This window comes from Microtus oregoni, unplaced genomic scaffold, assembly GCF_018167655.1.
Source record: "Microtus oregoni isolate MIOR12 unplaced genomic scaffold, Mior012 000002F_ref0000024, whole genome shotgun sequence".
Lineage (NCBI taxonomy): Eukaryota > Metazoa > Chordata > Mammalia > Rodentia > Cricetidae > Microtus > Microtus oregoni.
Window position 1 is genome coordinate 23,528,245 of NW_024543061.1, and position 18,451 is coordinate 23,546,695.

Here is an 18,451-nt window from a genome sequence, read left to right on the forward strand (position 1 = left end):
ATATGTGTGTACATGCTTATGCTGATATGTGTGCAGGGGCTATATCCATGGAGGCCAGACATCAATGCTGAGTGTCTTCTTCAATCATTCCACACTTTATTTTTTGAGACAGAGTCTCTCTGAGATGAGATCGCCCTGGTTTGGCTAGCTAGGCTGGCTAGGCAATGAGCTCTAGGAATCTGCCTGTCTCCACTGCCCCAGCAGATGCGCACAACCATTAACACAGTATTCGGCTTTTTACATCAGTGTGGGGGATCCAGGATCAGATGCTCACATTTGCACTGCAAGCACTCAGTTAAACCATCTCCCCTGCTCCCAACTTGTCCTATTTTTATTAATTTTTAAGTTATTATGCAGGATAGTGAGCGTCATTGTGACATAGGTTATACAAGACAATGGGTTTCATGCACACAGAAATACAGGATTTCTACTGTGCATTGCCAAGGCTGCTGCCACCGCCATTGGGGCCTGGCCCACCACTGCCAGCAGTGGTTGAAGAAGATTACATTTGGTTTGGTTTTGGACTTCACTGTATTTTCCTAATCAATCACATCCAATTTTAATCTCAGGGGCCTCTATGACCTGAGGGGTCACCTTTTACACTTTCCCAACTAGAACATTCTATCTATCACAGCTTTGGAGCTTACGTTCCCAAATAGTTCTTGGAGGAGTTCTTAAGGAAAGGACCCCCAGAGCACAGGCTTCCAGCCCTTGGCACTCTGCCCCTTTCAGATTTGTCCCTGTGCTCTAAGAGGAGATGCTGGCTTGTAGCTGCAGAAAAGACAAGCAAGGGAAAGTCAACTGGTGATCAGGAAAGTTTTATTGATTAGCTAAGGCAAATAGAAAAGTAAGTGAGGTGTGGCCAGCACGAGATCAGTAACCTCTGCAGCATCGAGGACGGTCGCTGAATCCTTCCATGAGAGCAAGGATGATGGGTCCAGGCTGTTAACAGAAGCGGGAGACAGACAAGAAGAGACTGAGATCAAAAGTGTCCTCAACTGAGGTGTCTGTGTTTAGATGGGAAACCAGATTTTGAGTGGTGTCTGGCAGATGACGATCACCTTACTTCCTCATGACAGAATGAACATGTACTGACTTCACTCTGGGCATGCGTGGTCAAAGGTAGAAAATGTTTCTAAAGATGAAGACATGTTTACCTGTTGTTCTAATTCCTCTTACTCATCACTTTCTGTAAGCTACAAGGCCCCAACCCAACCCAAATCTGTTTCTGCAAATAAAGCTTTATTGGCACACAGTCATATCCAATTGTTTATTTCCTGTCTATGGCTGTTTCAACACCACAAGGACAGTGTTGAGTAGTTATGAGAGAAACTGATGGACCCTGAAGCCTGCATTTGCTTTTTGACCTTTACGAAGTTTGTTAGTTCTTGATCTACAAGCATATTCTGAGCCATTGCGCTCTCTGGGCTTATGGGGTTCCTTAAAGGAAGTCTATAGCATGCTGGGAAAGACTGAAGGACTGACACTGGGGGGGCTGCAGATGAAGATCACGTCTGCCCAGTGATCTGGGACCAGACTAAGAGGAAGTCAAGAGGACAGAGATGCCGGGGAGAGAATGGAGCTCTTCCATTTGTCCATGGTAAAAATGGGCAGTGCCATACTTCCGCGGATTAAAAAGATGCTCCGTGGGATTTCTTCTCATAAAGCGCTATGACCAGGTTTAGCTAGGAGGTCACACACAGTTTCAGTAAAAGCTGGCAAATAGGCTTCTGTGAGGCACAGACAACCTGAAGTGGAGAACATAAACCATGCACTGTGCAGCCTCTGGACCCCTGCCTCTAGCAGTCTGGTGATTAATGCGCAAACCAGGAAGACATTCAGTTGGCTGCCTTGGAGTCCCGTGATCATTTAACAGTCACTAAATAGTTATTAAGTGTATTTTCCTAGAGCTTGAAGCACTTGCACAGTGGTATCTTACAATCAAATAAGGAAGAGTATTTAAGGGTGGATCCAGATAAATGCACTGCATGTTAATGGGATGCAACCTGGGCAGGGAAAATCGGGAGGGAAATATCTGTCGTCTATGTAGGCGTTATCCAACTGAGACTAGCCGCTGTGCAAGGGAGAAAGGAGTGTGTTACACAACACAAACCACCAGAGAGAAGAAAGGAGAGAGACAGAGACAGAGAAGGAAGAAAAAAGGAGAAAGCGAGGGAAATTTATAAACATTTTTGGATGAATGAAAAAATCTATTTTTTTAAAGCCAATGTTTGATGCTAACTTGGGGTTTCTACATGTGATTCACTCATTTGTCACCAAAACGGCTATAGTCTGAAAGAATGGCATAGTGTTAGCAAAAATGGGCTTCCAAACAGCAATGTTTGCAGTAATGATAAAATATGGTTTTCTGTCGCCCGTTTGGAGGCATGTCGCCAGCACACTGGAGCCACACCCTCAAAGCATAGTCGCGATCTATTTTAAGTGGTGCCACCAGTTTCGGCATGGGCGTTGGGACTCGTCTATTTAAACTTTAACATTCATCCTGAGTTGGAAGCAGATTAAAACCTTGCATGTAAGATCATATTAAAAGAGGGTGCTATAACGACAACACACTGCCCTGCGGCCTCCCTCTAGTTCAAAGCCTGGGAGTACACAGCTGCCAGTGAGGAGAAAGTCTGCACAGGGCTGGGAGAGATGTGACATCTTCATGGCTTCCAGAACAGTTTTGGAGCTGAGGGAGGGGAATCTTGATGAAAGATGCAGGACTTCCTGGGGATTCATGACTTCTTTCTTTGTAAAGTCTTAGATTTGAGTTATTGGGTAGGGGTACATGTGTGTTTGTGCACATGCACGCAGAGGCCAGAGGTCAGCCATAATGTCCTTTCTCCAGATCTTTCTTCCTTATTTTCTGAGGTGGAGTCTCTCATTGGGTGCTGCAGCCGCAAAGACTCTGCTGACCACACCTCAGAGGGTTGGTATGACAGGCGTGTGCCACCATACCTCCCGCATAATGTGGCTTCTGAGAATCGTACTCCCAAGTCCTTATACTTAGGTGGAAACTGTTTTACCAATGTCCCCAGCCCTCGCATAACATCTTACTGTTTATAGAAAGGCCGGCCTGAGGCATCGTCACAACACCCAGCCTCCTCACACAGGGTATCGCCAATGTCCTTGTTCTTGCAGCCCAGAAAAGGAAAACCCAGCCCCCAGCGCTGAACACTGATGAAGTCAGAGTCTTAAACATCTGTCCACATCAAACTTACCCCCAAGAAAGTCAGACCTAAGCCCGACCCAGAAAAGGGAGAAGGCTCCAAGCACTGCCTCTCCTCAGAACAGGATGCCCTGCTGGCTTAGCCCAAATCCAGTGAGCCTAGGTCACCTGCCATTCAGAGGTTTGACTGCCTCTGCAACGACCCTGAGGGGCTGAGATATTGGAGCAATTTCCACCTGAGGTCATTTATCTGCTGTTACGATTTGTAACTTTTATGAATCTGCCTGCTCTCCGCGAGAGATGCTCAGACGCTCTTAGCCTTCGGAAGCCAGGGCTGCGCTCTGCGTACCAGGTGCCTGGTGAGAACTGTTCAAGCTCATACTGACTGAATTGCTCTCCTTGCCTGGAGTTCCTCGGAGACCAAACAGTGCAGTAAAACAATTACGCGGGGCTGTGTGGAGCCAGCTGACAGCTGAGCAGATGTTTGCATGTTGCTGAAGTCTGCATCGGGCTTCCATCCCACAGAAACAAGAAATTCCTGACTGCTGGGCAATGTTCAGACCCTGAAGGCTGTGTGAAACGCCATTCCCACTCTTAGGGGAAAGCATATATTTTAAAGAAGTGGACCCATAACAGGTTTAATACACATGGAAGATCCTTTTCTAAGGGACAGGCAGGGTTGTTGTGTGATACAAAATGCAGATTGTCACATCTACTGTCCCTCAGATCTCTGTGGCATCTCAGAGACTGTGCGTGGCTTCAGTCATGGGAACAGTCTCATCATGATGACATATTTTAATCTAGACCACAGGTTTGAGGGGACCCAAGAATGGTTGACCCAGTAAGCCAGTATTTCCTAAGCCTCCTAAAGCTGTGACCCTTTAATTAGTTCTTAATGTTGTGGTGACCCCCGAACCATAAATTATTTCATTGCTACTTCATAACTGTAACTTTGCTCCTGTTATGAATCATATTTGAATATCTATGCTTTCCAATGGTCTTAGGTGACCCCTCCCCTCAGGTGCAATCCCTCTGAAGTTTGTGTTTTATACTAGGTCTAGGGTTTCCTCGTGAACTCGCACTTCAGCCAACCAGGTGGTAGCTGATGCCATTTCACCAGCTGAGCTCTTCCTGTGCCCTCGGGTCATTACTAAGCTTTTATAATGCCACGTAAGGGCTCTTAAAACTGCTGCCGTCACACTCTGTTAAGGAGGACACCTCCTGAAAATGTACCGGGCTCTTTTCATCATCCATCAAGCATTTGTGTGTGCCCGCAAGCTGCAGGGTCACAAGGCCATGTCACTTCACGGTGCCATCAGAGCAGAATTTTGCAGACTGAGCCTTCTTCTGCAGCACCCAGCTCATTCCTATCAGCATCGCCCCTTAATCTAACAAAACAAAAGAGAGAGTTGGGGGTTGTAGATCAATGACAGAGCGCTTGCCTGGCAAGAATGAGGTCTTGAGTTCAGTCTCAGGAGGGAAAAGGGAACAAAATTCTTTTTTTTTTACTTATTTTTATTTAATTAAGTGTATGCATGTGCATATTGTGAGCATAGGTGCACATGAATGCTATTGCCCGAAGAGATCAGGAGAGGGTATCAGATCCCCTGGAGCTGCAGCAACAGTGAGTTCTGAACAGCCAGTGTGAGGCCTCGAAACCAAACTCAGGTCATCTGGAAGCTCAGGAAGCACTCTTAACTGCTAAGCTGTCTTTTTAGCCTCGGGGATAAAATTCTTAATGCTAAACGTGCTTACAACATGCCATTTTTCTCATTGTTAAGTCTCTAACGTGTATCTGGCCATCGGATATGCACTCCAAACACAGCAATAATGAAAACACTTCTTAGAATATTTCTAGATGGGTCATCAATTTTTTTTAAAAAAATCTGACATTCTTTATGGGCTTTTGGTATTATACATCATAATTCAGAGTTTAAGGATAGACTATTAAAAAAATAGTTCAGAAAATACCTGTAAGTAATTGTTGGGAGGGGCTGCAGGAGAGATAGCTCAGTCAGTGAATACTTCCTGTGCAAGTACAAGGACCTGAGTTGTTTTACAGGGTTGTGTGTGCGTGTGTGCATGCACGCACACAAATGCACACATTACATGGATGTCCTTCTCTATCTTTTTCATCTGTTTCACTGAGGCAGGGTCTCTCTCTGAACCCAGAGCTCATATCCTGGCCAGGGTGGAAGCCAGCAAACCCCACCAATCCTCTTACCTCTGATCTCTTTGGCCTAGAGTAACAGACAAGGTGCTGTACTCTTATAACCCAAGCATTTGAGAAGGCAGGGTCAGGAAGATCCCTGGAGCTTGATGGCCAGATGGCTTAACTTAATTGGTGAACCTCTGGGTCCAGTGAGAGACCATCTCAAAAGACAGCATGGAGGGCTTCCGAGGAAGGACACTGGGGATTGCCTTCTGGTCTCTACATATAGACAACCACAAATCATTGGGAACCAATGGATTTCTGGGGGGGGGTTAATGGGCAGGAAAATCACACCACGACAGAATGCTGTCCTTTCTTCTCTACTGCAGATACATGGCCATTATCCACCCCCTCCAGCCCCGGCTGTCGGCCACTGCTACCAAAGTGGTCATCTTTGTCATCTGGGTCCTGGCTCTCCTGCTGGCCTTTCCCCAGGGCTACTACTCCACCACGGAGACCATGCCCAGCAGAGTCGTGTGTATGATCGAGTGGCCAGAGCATCCCCACAGGACTTACGAGAAAGCGTGAGTAGAGATCGACTTGCCCTGACTTCTTCCTTCTTCTGTGTTCGTTTATCAATGAAGGTTTCACTTGTGTTTGCCTGCCATTTGTGAGATACAGCCATTGCTATCTGGGGAGGGTACGCCCCCTCCAATACTGTGAAAGTTGTATTAAAAATGTTAAGACCTAGTTCCCATCACATGTTCCTGGACAACAGTGTCCCACAACTTCTTGGGGTGCCCCACCACCACTCTTGATCCTTTTATCTAAGATGCTTCCCTGCCAGCATGTGTGTTTTCTCAATGCCACTGTGCCAGGCACAGCGTACTGGAAGTTGGGACATCTCTACTCCAGTCCTTCTCACCAGTAACCTGCTCCCCACTCCCCTCTGATACAACCTCTCTGAGGCGTGTGTTTTACATTATGATTTATTCATGCAGTTCTCTAGGTAAGTATCAATTCATATCCTGTCAGGGGTTTACAGTGTGAGAAATGGGGCGTCTCCATCCAGATGTGAGCATGGACGGCTCTTTGGTGTCTAGGGGTTGCAGAGCCCATACGAGCAGGCTGGCTTGTCTTGTAGGAGCAGGGCGGGTCCCAGGCAGGCTTTTTCAAGATGTCTCAGAAATTTTCCCTGATGCTTCTTGCCCTGGAGCCAACACTGAAATGGTTTATTCTTTTCCTCGCTCTGCCCAGTTGAATGGTGATGTGAAATTTATATGAGCATCCATTTTGTAGACTGAGAGCACCTGGATAAAGGAGGGTCTTTTGGAAAACGCCCTATAATTCTCCAATTTCAGGATTGTTTTCAAACCAAAAAAAAAAAAAAAAACACTGATGTTAGAGACAGAACACGTGAGTTTTTAATTATGAATTGCCACTAGCCGTGGGACCACAGGCAGGGATCCCAGAATCTCCTCTTTTCTAAAGTGGAAGAAAATAAAACCCTGTTTCCTGTAAACAAGTGCCATGGCTATCAGATGCAATGATGCATATCTCACATTGCGAACTATTAAATGTCAGATAGGACTTATGGACAAATTCATCGGATAGCAAAGCAATTGTGTGGCCTTTAAATTTACTAAATGGAAGATAAAACATGGTATTTGTCACGTCACTTAGATCTGAGCATTCCAAATTCTGTCACACAGCCCCTCTGGTGTGTCTGTTACATGGAACATGGAAATGTGGCTTGCAAGGAAGCAATGTTTAAGATTGAGACAATGACCCACCAGGCTCCAACAATGAGATCTAATCCATCAAGCAGGGGAGGGCGGAGACACTATAACATAAATCTTTCCGTGAAGCTACAGCATGAACAAAGGTCTCAGTGGGACAATGAGGATGACACCACCAACTGTACCAGATCCGTGAACATAATCCAGCCAGGTTTCCTCCAGGCAGGGAGGGAAACACCTCAGAGTTTACATTTCTCACTAAAAAGGAAAACAAAACAAAATACTTCAGAAATCTCCACCTACCAAGGTCTGCCCTAAGTTCTCATGATATTCTCGAAGTCGGGTCACTTCCTGCTAACTTGCTTACAAGACACCCGCAAGTTCTTTCATCTTACTGCAAAGTTAAAGCTGGACTCAAAGCAGGCTTCTCTTCCCACACAACTGTGTGGTTTTCACCAATAAGCAGTTATGCTTAGCGGCTTGCTTGTGAACATCTTGGTGGCTTGTTTTTATTGATCACTAGAAATTTCCTTCAAGACTCAACGCAATGCACTAGAATCTCCATCTTTCCTAGTTTGGGGAGCTCAGAGGAGGGACTGTGGGTTGTGTGGGTAGGGGTGCTGTCACTGTTTATGTTCCCGTGGTCACCATTAGAGTTTACTTCCATCACTGTAATAAACACTCTGACCAAAAGAAACTCAGGAAAGTATAGGACTTGTTTGGCTTATACTTCCAGGCCACAGTCCCTCATTGAGGGAACTCAAGGCAGAAGCCTGAAGCAGAAAACATAGAAGAACACTGATTGCTGACCCACACTTCGGCTCCCTCTTTGCCAGCTTTCTTTATAGCTCAGGAGCATCTGCCCAGGGAATGGTGTTTCCCACAGTGAGCTGGGCCCTTCCATATCAATTAAAACAATGAGTACATTCCCTTAGAGACAGGCCAACCTGAAAAAGACAATTATTCAATTGTGATTCTTTTTGAATGATTCTAGGTTTTGTCAAATTTCTGATTAATGAATAGCTAGCCCCAAAAAAGCATGACTCTGGGTTATGAGAAACTGAGATTATTTACTCAAGAGATATATAACATGTTTGTTTCCCAATTTGAAGTTTTAAAAAAATCTATTTGCCATTCATGCACACATTGACTTCAATGCAAACCTAATTCGAGTGCATACCACAGTTTCCACATTAAGGGCTATTTCTGTGTGACAATATCTTCTATAATTTGTTATGCAATATTTCCAGAGATTTTAAAATACTTACTTAAGCACTTAACTTTATTCTCTTCTTTTAGGACTAATAATTGTTCTTTCCACAGTACACAATAATCCCAAAGTAGATGCTAGATGGAAACTTTGCTTTGAGGCATTGTGATAATTAAGATGAACATGTTGGCTCCAGTTCAGTGACAGATCAGCTCCTAGCCTTATCACTTTTAGTTCAGCCATCAATGGTCAACTCCTTTAAGACTTAAAGTCTGATGGTATATTTCACATAGATATGTGGGAAGAAGTAAGGGTGATGGTTAATCCTAATTGGCAGTTTGACAAGATTCAGGATCACCATGGAAACACGTCTCTAGGTGTGAGGGTATCTCCAGAAAGGTTTAACTGAGAAAGGAAGACCCAGTCTGAATACGGGAGGCACCATCCCATGGACCAAGACCCAGGACTGGATTAAAAGGAAGAAGCAAGCCGAGCACCAGCATCCATCCCTTTCTGCTTCTTGACTGTGGGTGCAGTATGACCAGCTGCCTCAGGCTCCTGCCTCCATCCCTTCCCCCCATACTAAGCTGTATACCCTTCCTCCCTTAAGCTGCTTTCTCCCAGGTATTTTGTCACAGCAACAAGACAAGTTACTAACACGAGAAGCAGATGACTCCCATGAAATGCCGAACCCAGGCAAGGGTCTGCTGAATGCTGACTGCTGATAGAAGCAACATTCATTGATTCATTGCTGGGGTAGACAGTTCGCTGAGCAGATGCTTAGACCCAACTCCTCTAATAGGTCATTTGTGCTAGCAAATTAATTACATAGAAGCATTGTGCAAAATATCAGAAACACTTTCTGACTACGTGGTGAACTTCAAAAGCTAATCAACATTCAGATTCCTCGATAATACACAAATTCAGTGAAGAACTGTGAAAGACAAACAGCCCAAATGAACTGAGTATTAGACATGCTCATTGCAAAAATGGTTCAGACAGCCAACTGGTCTATCAAGAGGTAGCCAACTTAATTCAGGACACTGTTACTATACTTCTTGAATTTGATGGTTGTAGCATCTGTGTTGGCTTAAAAATTGGTCATAGAAACAGATAACATGACTTATTACTTTGGGCCCTGTATATTTTGTATTTTAACCTAAAATTAAATGTGATGCAAATATTCTTATTGATACAAGCTCTTAAGAAGATGTTTTCTTTAGAATGAGCCAAAATATTCTACCCAGAATAAATTGAAGCATTTTCTTGGGAGGTGTGGCTTCTGCCTGTGCTAACGCTCCTTACAGGAACTTGCCTCTGAATCAATCACATCAGAAGGAACCTCATCTATTCTCTCATCTACTGGACCTCTTGTTTTTGCTTCGCTGACTCCTATGAGTCATTTCACCTTGAGTTTTCCCATCCAGCTAAAGAAAGACAAGGCGAATTCTTGTCCTTAAGGGACGCATCCTTGCTGGTGCTCTCTTCATGGGCAGGAGACTCTGGACCACAAAACTCTGCAGATGTAAAGACATGCACCTTCCACAAAGCCATTTGCAATCTTATTTAAAGAGGGACATGTTGTGCAGCACAACAGAAGCTTCTTTGAGTCTCCAGTCATGCCTGTTTGATCCTTTACTAACCTGATGTCTTTGTTTGTTTTCTACTGCTGTGATAAAAATCAGGACTGAAGTAAGTTGGGAAGGAAAGGGTTTATTTTGACCTCATGGCTGGCTCAACTACTCTTTTATGCCACCCAAAACCACCTGCCTAGGCTCGGTGCCACCCACCATGGAATGAGCATTCTCACATCAACTGTTAATCAAGGAAATACCCTCACAAACTTTCCCATAATCCAATCTAATGAGGGCATTATCTAAACCGAAGGTCCCTTTCTCAGACATCTCTGGTTTATGTCAAGTTGACAAAATCCAACCAGCCTATATACAGATAAATATTCTTCCAGATGTCTCCTCATTTATTTTGGGAAAACATATTTATATGAGTCAGCACAAATATAGTCTCCCTCTTACAACACAAACACAATTTATTATGACCATTATTCTGCATCCTAATTTTTATCTTATCAACATGTCTTGAAATCTTTCTGTGCCAACACACAAAGGTCTTCTCTGCTCTTATTCCAGTGACATAGTTCTACTCTTTAAATGTACAACACGATTTCCACAGTCATTAATTGGTGGGAATTGGATTGCTCCTAACTATTGGCTATGTCACTGTGAATAACCTTACATCCATCATGTATGGATATCAAAAGTATAAAATACCAAAGTGGAAAGTGCATTTTTAATTTTAATATTTTCTCTCTGTACAGAATTGTGTCAAGGTATATTCTCACCAGTAATGTGCTAGAATCTCTGCTCCTCTGCATACCAATGAAGTATATTGTCAAGGTTTTAGAATTTTGCCCAGCTGGTATGGAAATATGGTATCTCGTTAAAGCTAAAATGTATGTCTTATGTCATGAATGAGCTTTCCATAATTTCTTAAAGACTTTCACATACACTTTATAATTGTGTTAAATCATTCCCGGGCCATAAATGATTTCCTATGTCGTTAAGCTTGTCTTTACAACACTATGTGAATATATATGATAAATGACAGAAAGAGATAGACAAATGAATGGTTGGTTGATAACCAAATAAGTAGATGATAGAGAGGGAGTACAAATCTAGATAGAGAGATAGACAGATAATTTATTGATAGGTAACTAAATATATTAATGGTTATAGTTAATCAGTAGGTAGCTACAGGGCAAATGAATAAATAATAGATGGGCAGGTAGATAAATGAGCTTCAGAGTGGACTGCCTCCAGCTGCAACCCTGGATCCCCGGGAGGACAGGCTGGGTTTCTTCTACTGCTTTTTGTTGATGTTTATTTACAATCTGCAATAATAGACAATTATGCCAATGCCATAATGTCACAAAACGAGAGCTTGGGCTCATCATGAATACTAATTTGCAATTGAGTCCTGCCTTAATTAGCAACCCAGAAGCTTGTTTGTGGCTGCTCTAGCAAGACAGTGGCCTAACCTATAAAGGTGGATTTGATTGACAAGCGTTGAACAAAGATTCCATGTGTGGTCAAAAGTAACTTCCAGCTAGAGCAAAAATCAGAGAAAAGATGAGAGAATAAAGAAGAAAAGAAGAGTCTTTGTCTGAAACACTTCCCCTTACTGCTTCTAGTAGACAAGAAGAAATGTATAGTAGATTTTTTTCAAAGAAAGGTGGCTAAGGCTGATCACTCACGCCTGTGCTGTATGGCTGCATGGTGGCAGTGATCCAGGAGGCACCAGGGCAATGCCCCTAATGACAAGGGAGGTGAATGAACTAATCTTTCTTCATTGAAGGGTCTACCACCACAACTAAGACAAAGTCTGCAATGAGGAAGAAAAGTGAGAAAGACATCCAAAGCAATTTAGGCAGCTAGGGGGCTTCCAATGTCATGAATTCATTTACTAATTCTGGTCATCTGCCATTTCCTGCTAATTACGGTGCTATGTACATAATTTTGTGGTAGCGTTTGAGTAAGACATGTCTAGTCTGGATTCAAGCACTCCCCGTAGCCTTCAAAGGAGGTTATGTGAGAATGTAGTGTCATTATTTACAAATTACCTGGGGCTGCTGTGGAAAGGAAGTGAACACGGAGATATTAGCTAGTATAAATCTACATCTGTGCCAATTCCAGCTGGAGACTACAAACATATGGCATTGCTGAGGCTGGAGAGATGGCTCAGTAGTTAACAAGAGCACTGGCTGTTCTTGCAGACAACCTGGGTTGGGTTCCCAGCACCCACATCATGACTTAGAATCAACCCTGATTCCAGTCCCAGGAGTCTAACGCTGGCCTCCATGGACACTGCATGCACATGGTATGCAGGCAAACACTTAGAGAGATTAAAAAATTTTTCAGCTGTTTTGAAAAGTATGACTTGTCGATATTACAGCATTTTTCTCTTCCTTTAAAATCTATTATCAGGAATAAGCTAAAACTTTACATTTATTTTCTTTGTTTCCATTAATAACAGCAATGGAAAATCAATGCTTGGCAAGAAAAGGAAGCAGAAAAGTAAAAGGAAATATTAGAAAATATACCTCTGCAAAACTTTGGGCATTTTCTACTTTTTTTGTATTACTTCAAAGAGAGAGAGAGGTATTTGTTTGTTTGTTTGTTTGTTTGTTTTGTTTGTCAAGCTGCCTTGGGTTTTTGGCCAAGAAACTTATGCATATCTGTGGCTTGGCTATTTGTTTCATCTCTTTCCCCATACTCACTGCATTTTATTTTTTTATAAATTTATTTATTTATTAAAGATTTCTGTCTCTTCCCCCCCACCCAATTCCCTCCCCCTCCCCCAATCAAGTCCCCCTCCTTCGTCAGCCCAAAGAGCAATCAGGGTTCCCTGCCCTGTGGGAAGTCCAAGGACCGCCCACCTCCATCCAGGTCTAGTAAGGTGAGCATCCAAACTGCCTAGGCTCCCACAAAGCCAGTATGTGCAGTAGGATCAGAAACCCATTGCCATTGTTCTTGAGTTCTCAGTAGTCCTCATTGTCCGCTATGTTCAGCGAGTCCGGTTTTATCCCAGGCTTTTTCAGACCCAGGCCAGCTGGCCTTGGTGAGTTCCCAATAGAACATCCCCATTGTCTCAGTGTGTGGGTGCACCCCTTGTGGTCCTGAGTTCCTTGCTCGTGCTCTCTCTCTCCTTCTGCTCCTTATTTGGACCTTGAGATTTCTGTCCTGTGCTCCAATGTGGGTCTCTGTCTCTGTCTCCTTTCATCACCTGATGAAGGTTAATATTTAGGAGGATGCCTATATGTTTTTCTTTGGGTTCTCCTTATTTAGCTTCTCTAGGATCACTAATTATAGGCTCAATGTCCTTTGTTTATGGCTAGAAACCAAATATGAGTGAGTGCATCCCATGCTCCTCTTTTTGGGTCTGGCTTACCTCACTCAGGACTCACTGCATTTTAAACATAGCCCAGAGCCCCTGGATTCATTGAGAAGTTGTTAAACCAAGAAGGAAGAATTCATTGACACTGTAGGAAAGGTTGGTGTGGAATTCAAGACTAGTGGGACACAAATATTGTGAGGGGAAAGGAGAGTAATGGAGCCAGGATTAACTGGGAATGGGAATAGGAGGGTAGAGCAGAGAAGGAAGTGGAAGGGGGATAGCTAACACTAAGATTGTTTGAAAAAGTCACATAGAACTGTAGAAAGAGCTGCAGGCAGGCCTGCTTTTTGTCCCACCCAGCTCCCACATGGCTAGCTTAGCCCCAGAATAATTACACTGAAACTATATTCATTTAAACACTGCCTGGCCCATTATATCTAGCCTCTTCTTGGCTAACTCTCATATCTTGATTAACCCATTTCTATTAATGTGTGTAGTACCACGAGGTGGTGGCTTACCAGGAAGATTCTAACCTGCATCCATCTCGGAGAGGAGAGCTATGGCATCTGACTTCACTTCCCTTCTTCCCAGCATTCTGTTCTGTCTACTCCACCCACCTATGTTCTGACCTATCAGGCCAAGCACTTTCTTTATTAATTAACTAATGAAAACAACACATAGAAAGAAAACCCACCTACATCATGGAACCTTACTATTTTATAAGGAGTGTGTGTGTGTGTGTGTGTGTGTGTGTGTGTGTGTGTGTGTGTAGTTTAAATGTAGCTGCCAGAAGTGGTGCCCCCTTTGAGTCGTTAGACTTGGGTCATGGGGTATAGAGAAATCAAGCTGGTTCTAACCTGGAAGCTTTCTCCCTGTTGACTAGCTTTCACAGTGACAGAAGATCCTGGGCAGGCTACTGAGGGAGGGAAGTCATCAACAGCCGTGAACCCTGTGAGCTGTAATAATGGCTGGACTGCCAAGATACGTCCATTGGTGTGATAGCGGTATGAACATCATAGGGTCACCAACTACTTTCTGTTTGGTTATACTTCAAAGTATGGAATTTATGCCTATCACTGTAAACCTGCCCATGAACCATGACTCAGGAGCTCATAGGCCCTGAGCTCCAGGTCATCCTGAGCTACTATCATTTTGTCAAGTGGACACAATATCAGACTGCCCTCTAAGTACTTATCTTTATACCCATAGATCAGTACAGCCTTCAGCCCTCGTCAGCAGAGCTCCTTTCTGCAACGTACATGATTAATACTGGCATAAATATTTAGTAGCATCTAATTAAAAGGTCAAAGTGTAAATCTAGGAGCCTTAGGATGGGGTTGCCAACTTGGGATTCTTTCTAGAGGATGCGGTCAACTTCTAATTCAGCTGCTCTCAATCTATGAAGATTAAGTTTAAACTGGCCTGAGGGCATAATGGTCATTCAGATGGAAGATAAGTGCCTGCAAAGCCAGGGATAACCAAACAGCACAGACTGGAAAGCAGTAGGGAGAAAAATTCTGCTCATGAATTGTATTTAGAAGCTGGGGAGATGGTTCCGTGAGTAAGAGTGCTTGTTGTATAAACATTAGGATGTAGCTTCAAACCCCTAGCACCTATGTAAAAGGCAAGGCTTGGCCATGTGCATCTGTGATACCAGCGCTAAGAGTGGTGGATCAAGGCAGTAAGTCAATAGTCCCCACCCTAGCTCCAGCTTCAATAAGAAACAGAGTCTCAGTGGAATAAAGTGAAGAGAGATAGATAAGGACCCCCAAGGTTATCCTCTGGCATCTGCATATGTGTGCATAAAGCATCACATATTATTATATGACACGCACACACACACACACACACACACACAAAAACCTCAACATACCTCAAAGAACATTCGTGCTGGCCACTTTTATAAACTGCTTTGTGCCTTTTCAAAATGTATTTATAGAAGTCACTGGGGGAATGAAAATTTCTGTTCAGGGAAATCCTTTCTAGAGTACAGAACAGTATGCATGGCTTTATCATCTACTATATGCTTTTGGCATAACGTAGTGAGAACAGCTGGCAAAGAAGTCTCCAGACACAATCCATTAAACCAATTCCATTTACAACTGTAGATAGGAACAGCCCAATTTAAGTATTTACTGGAGAAAACACTAATTAAGAGCACTTGCTGCTCTTGCAGAGGACCAGGGTTCAATTCCCAGAATCTACATAATAGCACACAAACATCTATAACTCCATTTCCAGAGGCTCCAACACCCTCTTCTGGCCTTTGCAGGTTCTGCACACAGGTAACGCATATAAAGTCAGGCAAGCAAACAAATATCTGTATAAGACAAAAGCATCAGTAACTCTCTAAAATGCCAAAACTTCAAAGTTATAGTAGAGTAACAATTCATTGTTTCTGGGCATGAATTTTTTTCCAGCAAATAAGATTAGTGAATTATCAGGAAATCTATTATTATATTTCATTAACTTAATTGCTCAAAGAGAAGCATCTTATTCATCTCCATAAATGCCAAGATGGTTTGTTGAAATGCTATTAATCTCTTAAGAAAACATGGCTTATATCAGAAATAATTCAAACAAAATGAAAACAAGGAGATCTCTTTCAAACACAAACAGAACAAGACTTGGAATAATTAGGAAAGAGTCAGGGTCCATATAAAAGTGATGGAAAATACACAATGTCCTGGATCGCCCTGAATGATGCAGGAGAATGATTGAGAAACCTGTCTTGCAAGATTGAAAACTCAGAAAAAACATAATTGTGTTCCCTCTGTCTAATATAATTCCATAAAGGTTTGAGCTCCTCAACCAACTCCAAAAGTAAGTTTAGGTGATAAATAAAGAGAAGCTTTTGGATGACTAAATATATACACTATTTACAGAAAATGTTGAACAAAAATAAGTAACTTTGGTATCAACAAAATAATGTAGAAGAATGACAAGAAGTAAATACGTTTTCCAGATACTGAAGTACTCAATGCTAAGGACAAAGAAAACAAACAAGGAATCATGTACACATACACACACCATATATGTACACACATCAATACATATACTCCATGCATACTTACATACCACAAACACATACAAACCACAAACACATTCAAATACCACACACAAACTACATACACAACACAAATATACAAACCATACCCAACACACTTTACAGAGAAATCCAAGTCTATAAAATACTACATAAAACATATGAAATATAAAATATGTTAAAGAAAACTTGGCACATCATGACTCACTACATAGCTGTTTGAAACCTGAATAACTAGAAGTATTATGGAACTCTGCACTGAAGTGAGCTGGCAGATCTCTGGGTAAGTCACTACCACCTCCTCTTGGAGGAGCACGGTGTGTGTTCTGCACTGGAGCTGAGTAGATTTAAGCCCCTTGTTTTAAAAACAAAGGTGTGGGAAAATGGTGGGAAGCATAAAAGGGCAGGCAGGAGTGGTTTCTCGCTGTCTTTCTCCCTTCCTCCAGCTCACACTCCCTTGTACAGAACCACTGTTCTCAGTCTCCTGTGAACCTTCCAGGGTTTCTCTAAGACTAAAACTAAGTACAGACACATGTTCTAACGTGGCCCTTTCTTAACACAGAATAGATCACACAAGCTGGCCTTACCATTATCTGCTGGAGCAAGCCTTCTCATTGCTTCTTTACAGCTGCTTAACATGCTTTTGTATGCGAACCCCATCGTGGGCTTAGCGCATATGCTGTCTATTTATAGCAGGTGTGTTCCTGGGGTTTTGCTGCTTCTAATTATATTGCAGCTCATACTTTCCACTGTGATACACTGCAAGACTGATCACTTTGCCTAAATCTTGCATTTCCTAAATTTATTTGACCATAGACTATTTTGTTAACTCTGTTAGCATCCTACAGGGATGTTATTCTTACAATATATACTCTGAAAAATTTCCAGGTTAAACATAAAGCTGGATTTCCTGCTAGCAAATTAAAACCTATACATCTTCCAAATAAGATGGGATAGAGAAGAGGCTCTTGCAGCATAATACCCAAGGTCAGAGCCAAAATGAATTAGATTGCTGGTTCTGATATAATTATAGATACAAAATAGATGAGCATATATAGATAGAGACAGACAGACAGACAGGGAAGCAGACAGGCAGGCAGACAGATAGACAAATAGATGATGATAGATTTATTAAATACTATACATCAGGAAACAAGAGAATCATCTTCAAAAATAAAATATGTAAATATGAAATAAACTATTATATAATTAAGATATTAACTCTAGCTAATTAATAACAATGAATCAAGACCCTCAAAGCCTACATTTTATGAAAGAATATAAAAAATATATTCCAAAAATGAAGACAATTTTCTGTTCATTCAATCAGCTCACACTAAACTGAATGAAAATGTTAAGTGTGAACAAGTTTCTGGGGCAAGCGTGTGCTGTTTGAAGGAAGGTGATGGATCAATAGACATCAAAAGCTCTAAGTACATGCTCGATGTGAGTTAGCAATTGCACTCTTAGGGATTCTTTGCCTTTTTTAATTTTATGTGTATGGATGTTTTGCCTGCATGTTTGTCTGTACACCCTGAGTATACCTGGTGGACACAGAGCCCAGAACAGCATATTAGATGCCCTGGAACTGAAGTTACAGGGGATTCTGAGTCACTCTGTGGATGCTGGGAATCAAACCCAGGTTCTCTGAAAGAACAGCCAGGGCTCTTAACCACTGAGCCATTCCCTCCAGCCCACTCCCTTAGAAATTAAGGGTAAAAACATATACACAAGTCCTTGGTGTCAGGATGATTAATTAGGTTATAAATTAGAAACAAATATCCAATAATTATAAACTATTAAATAAGTAAGGAAAATGAGGCTTTTATTTACAATGTTATTATACAAACATACAAACATGAAAATGTACTTGTGATGTTCTGATCACAAGTATTAAACAGGCTTCTAAGTGACACACATAGGCAGGTCCATGTATGAGTCCTGTTAGTCCCACTTGTACTCCCAAGTTTCAGAGGAAAGTTTGAATAAAAACAATCAAGTTTAATGCTCAATAATTTTTATAAGTCTTTGTGACTAGGTGGTAGAGAATGTTTACTGCTCTTGCAAAGGGTCTGTTTGGTTTCCAGTACCCACATCAGATGGTACATAACCTCTAACTCCAGATCCAGGGGATCTGTCGCCCTCTTCTGGGCTCCACAGGTATCTGCACTCACACATGCACACAACACACACAAGCACAAACACACACAAAAATACATAT

At 42.4% G+C, this 18,451-nt stretch overlaps 1 protein-coding gene and 1 long non-coding RNA gene across 3 annotated transcripts in view; one reads left to right on the forward strand and one right to left on the reverse strand.

Moving 5' to 3' along the window:
* Positions 1-18,451, forward strand: part of Tacr1 (tachykinin receptor 1) — a 179,328-nt gene that overhangs the window by 91,064 nt on the left and 69,813 nt on the right. Inside the window, exon 2 of one of the 2 annotated variants that reach the window (XM_041638532.1) lies at positions 5,714-5,908. In XM_041638532.1, the coding sequence (XP_041494466.1) occupies positions 5,714-5,908 (195 nt within the window). The remainder of the gene's footprint in view (positions 1-5,713; positions 5,909-18,451) is intronic. The other variant, XM_041638541.1, reaches the window with a different exon arrangement.
* LOC121438291 lies at positions 6,317-16,895 on the reverse strand. Its single transcript, XR_005973086.1, has 3 exons — positions 16,818-16,895; positions 7,118-7,321; positions 6,317-6,634 (listed from the first exon to the last, which is right to left on the reverse strand). It is a non-coding gene; the product is annotated as an uncharacterized LOC121438291 (long non-coding RNA).